We start from the raw sequence: 4179 nt of genomic DNA on the forward strand, positions 1-4179 counted from the left end.
AACGATTTTTTTTAAAAAAATATATTTAGCCGCGTTAACGTACTTTTTTAAAAACTGTTTACGATTATGATTTAATTTACATTTTTCTCTCTTTTGCGTCGTCTAAAAGATTCTTTTTAGTTTTGATGATATAATTTGACGAAATCTCTTCTTTCAAAATTCGAAACAGAGAAAGAATATTTCCTCTTTGAGTCACGTGACTGTTTCTGAAGATGATTCTGTTGGAACAATGACAAATTTCCTAATTGTTTACGTCCTCTGAAGTGGAAAGACATAACATCGCAGCTGTTTAAATCCAGTTATTAACGGTGCAGCATAAACCATGTAAATTAACGACTGACTTTTTGCGGGAAATAAATCTTTTCAGAAGATTTTCTGGAGAAAAAAGCAACGAAAATGGCGTCATCAAGAAATGTGAAGCAACCTCCCGGCGCAGGAATGTATGATCCTCCCAGCAAACTCCAGTCAAATACACTGAAGGTATGCTTTCTGCAAGGCAAAGTATTTGCAAATTTGCATTTGTATACCTGTATACTTTGACAACAATATATTGTGAATGTTTATTTTTGAGACCTATAGGTCATTAGGAGATAGTTTGTTATTGTGAAAGAACAATTTAGATTTTGCACCATTTCTTTGATGCAATATACATTTATTGCTAGTGCTTATATTAAACTTAAAAAAGTGTCAAATTTAATGTTTACCATTAATTTGAATAATTTCGAATTATTAACAATTTAAGTATACATGAATTTATTTAAACATGAACCACATGTTTCTACTTCTACCACTCTGTGGCCACGATCAATCACTGATGACACTGCCACTTCGGTGCACATACCAATTTTTAAAAAGTAAAAATACAGGGATTTATCAAGGCTGTTTTTACTACCGGTAAACGGTACCTTTCCCCTCTTGAAAAAGGTGAAAAATTCCCCTTTTCAGATAAAAAAGTCTCCAAGTAAACGGAGAATATTTAAAACATCGTACTGAAATTTTCCGTTTTTGTCCGATTGAAGTTTAACAGCATATCCTAATTCACAATCCTAGTCATTCAAACGCTTTTAAAAGCGAGAGTAGATTATTCAAGCTTCTAGTTGATATTGATGAATGATCAGTAAACATGTGCCATGTCCATGATGTCAAAATATACGTATGTGATTGCAGAGTTAAGAAAAGTGTAGATGAGTAAGATGGAGCTTAAATCACTATGAATCGGAAGAATGGAGTAACAACAAAAACAATGTTAGTGGTGAAACATGAAAGACAGAATTGATTTGTGATAGACATTGAGAGAAAAAATTAAATAAAGTACTGACTTGGTTTAAATTTTTTTTTTGTTAATATTTTGTCTCAAAAGTGAAGTTTTTATGGCCTTTTTAAAGGTCTACAAATGACCCTCAGAAGCTCTAAGAATGCAGGATTTTGCTCCATTTATTTAAATGGACCCCCCTAGAATACTCGCGCCTCCGGCGCTCAGATCGAGCCTGCGGCTCTCATTTTCCCCCTTTACTTATAAAACGGTAGTAAAACAAAATAGCTAGATAAATCCCTGAAATAGTGCTTTACTGTTTAGTGCTGTGCGATATTACCGGTTAACCGGTGTATCCCGATTTCGTTCTGCACAATACGTATCGCGGTATTTTTTTGTGAATACCGGTTCGGGTTCGATATGCTATAAATTGTTACAAGAAGAGTTATTTGCCCCTTTCAAGGTAAAATATGGCGGCAAGCAACGTGAAGTGTGATCACAGATCAGAAACCAGAGACATGTCTCTTTCAAAAACGAAATGACGACAACTGTTATATGAAACCCCTTCATGTTAAAGCTGAATCTGAGTATTACAATTAATTGAATTCAACAAGTTGTGCCAACAAAAAAAATTATCTCGCCGCTTGCGCCGACATAACGCGATCAGGCAATTGGAATATCAACTCGAGAATACATGTAATTTGAGTTTGTGTTTTTATTTAACCTTCACGAAAAGCAAAAAATTATTAAATATTTATATCGTGATATATTGCAATACAAAATATAATATTGCAATATATCGCGATATGATTTTTCTGTCGCGATACCCAGCACTACTAATGTTTACAGTTCCAAAAGTGCAAGTAAAAACAACTTGATTAATTCAATCAAGTAGGTGGGCCCTGAAGACATCAAGGCTCTTAGATGTCGCTATGTCATGATAATTAACAATTATCTTTCCATAACCACTATTTTCTAAATTTGAGATTTGTTGATTTTTATTACATGTATTAGTATAAAACATGATGTGGTTGCTTTTTCCCTAAGTTTTTGGAGATTGACAAAACAGAATACGGATACGCGAAAATAATTTTACAAAATACGAAGAAATCGCGGATAAGTTTCTTAAGAACGGAATTTGGAAAATTAAGAACTTCTTTGCTTAAGAGTAATGTACTTTTTACATGTTTTATGTAGCACATGTGTAAAGTCCAGAAATTATTATATTTTCAAAAATCAACATTAACATATCATATTGTAGTAAAGTATATGTACACATTTATCTGATGCCTGACATAGCTTGTTTATTCTCTACAGAGACACCCTAAAATGGATTTAAACAAAGCAGACCTTCTGCGGTTACTTCAGCTACTTGGAAGGAGAGTTACAAGCCCGAGATGTTGTCATTGCTACAATGAAGGTATAGGAAATTACGACAATGAGCCATTCATCTCTCAAGTATCATTCAATTTCATTGATAATTATCTGAGCTGAGTATATCAACAATTTTTAAACATGAAAACACAAAATGCTGTAAAACCTAGAAAATGTGAGTTGTCAATTATTGAATTAATAAGTTATTAAGAAATTTACTTTGTTAAATGAATCTGTGGAAAAGATAGTAAAAAAAACACACCATAATAAGCATCTATTTAGACATGTGGGATACTTTGTATAAATCTAGAAATGTACAATATTTATTCTAATTCTAGGCTGAAAAGGCAAAGCAGCTACTGTACCAAGCAAAGTATGGAAGGTTTGGATTGGGAGATCCGTTTTCTGCATTACAAAGAGATTCGGATAACTTGAAGGATAACTCATTTGACGAATCTGCCATTAAGTCTATGTACGATAATCAGCTGGCACAGCTAGAGAACCTGATAGCGACACAGAGGAAAGCTCAGCTGAAGATGAGGGAGCAACTGTCAGCGGCCGAGAAACGATATCACAAGGTCAGCTCTCCATCCCCCACAGCTACACCCCCTAGTGTCGGGAAAAAAGGCTTATATATGTTCTGCAGTAATAACATTTTATAAATAATGGTGGAATCAATTAAATTTGTTGTGGTCAATGTTTGTGGACTTGAAAAATTTTGTTAGTTCATGGGGAAGAATTTTGTGGGTAACTTGCTTGTATATACTACATAAATATACACATGATTCAATGATATACAAAATAATTGTCAATGTCAATGGGGATGTAAATATGTGGATATTAGGGTGAGCCAGGAAATCCACAAACATTGCCCCCCCCCCCCTCCTGAAAAATTGATGATTCCACAGAATCTGTTTGATAGCTTTGTCTGTGTGTTTGTAGGTGTGTAATGATTTTACAATGTCTGTCTGTTTGTAGGTGTGTAATGATTTGACAATGTCTGTCTGTTTGTAGGTGTGTAATGATTTGATAATGTCTGTCTGTTTGTAGGTGTGTAATGATTTGATAATGTCTGTCTGTTTGTAGGTGTGTAATGATTTGACAATGTCTGTCTGTTTGTAGGTGTGTAATGAGTTGGAGGATGAGAAAAGAAAACATGCTCAGGACACGGCACAGGGAGACGATGTGACCTACATGTTGGAGAAGGAAAGAGAAAGACTCAGACAGGAGGTATGGCTTAACAGGAGAACTTCACAGCTAATCTTATTACCTTGCTTAATAGTTTCCATATTGAAATATAATTTATTCCTAAGTCCTAACCAAACTAACCAAATGGCTTAGTAAAAAAAAATTTTTTTTCTGAAAATGTATGTTATCTTAAAGGACAGGGATTTTTATGTTTGTTTAATTTCAATTCTAATGTAATATACACTAAACACTTCTAAGAGTACTAGAAGAATAATTTTTGAGTTGGCTTGCGTAGCAAGCTACTCCCTGTTGACATAGCCATTTCAGAGCTGTAAAATTTTTCACGCATTCATCAAGGTGATCCA

General features: G+C 34.1%; 1 protein-coding gene across 1 annotated transcript; it reads left to right on the top strand.

Moving 5' to 3' along the window:
* Positions 1 to 396: 396 nt before the first annotated feature.
* Positions 397 to 3945, top strand: LOC134230501 (CTTNBP2 N-terminal-like protein). The gene is made up of 5 exons (XM_062712342.1): positions 397 to 480; positions 2598 to 2672; positions 2965 to 3204; positions 3749 to 3856; positions 3940 to 3945. Exons 1-5 carry the CDS (start codon positions 397 to 399, stop codon positions 3943 to 3945), a joined length of 513 nt encoding a protein of 170 aa, XP_062568326.1.
* Positions 3946 to 4179: the final 234 nt, after the last annotated feature.

This window comes from Saccostrea cucullata, unplaced genomic scaffold (assembly GCF_032062105.1).
Source record: "Saccostrea cucullata isolate Sc308-1 unplaced genomic scaffold, CSIRO_AGI_Scuc_v1 ctg14121, whole genome shotgun sequence".
NCBI lineage: Eukaryota > Metazoa > Mollusca > Bivalvia > Ostreida > Ostreidae > Saccostrea > Saccostrea cuccullata.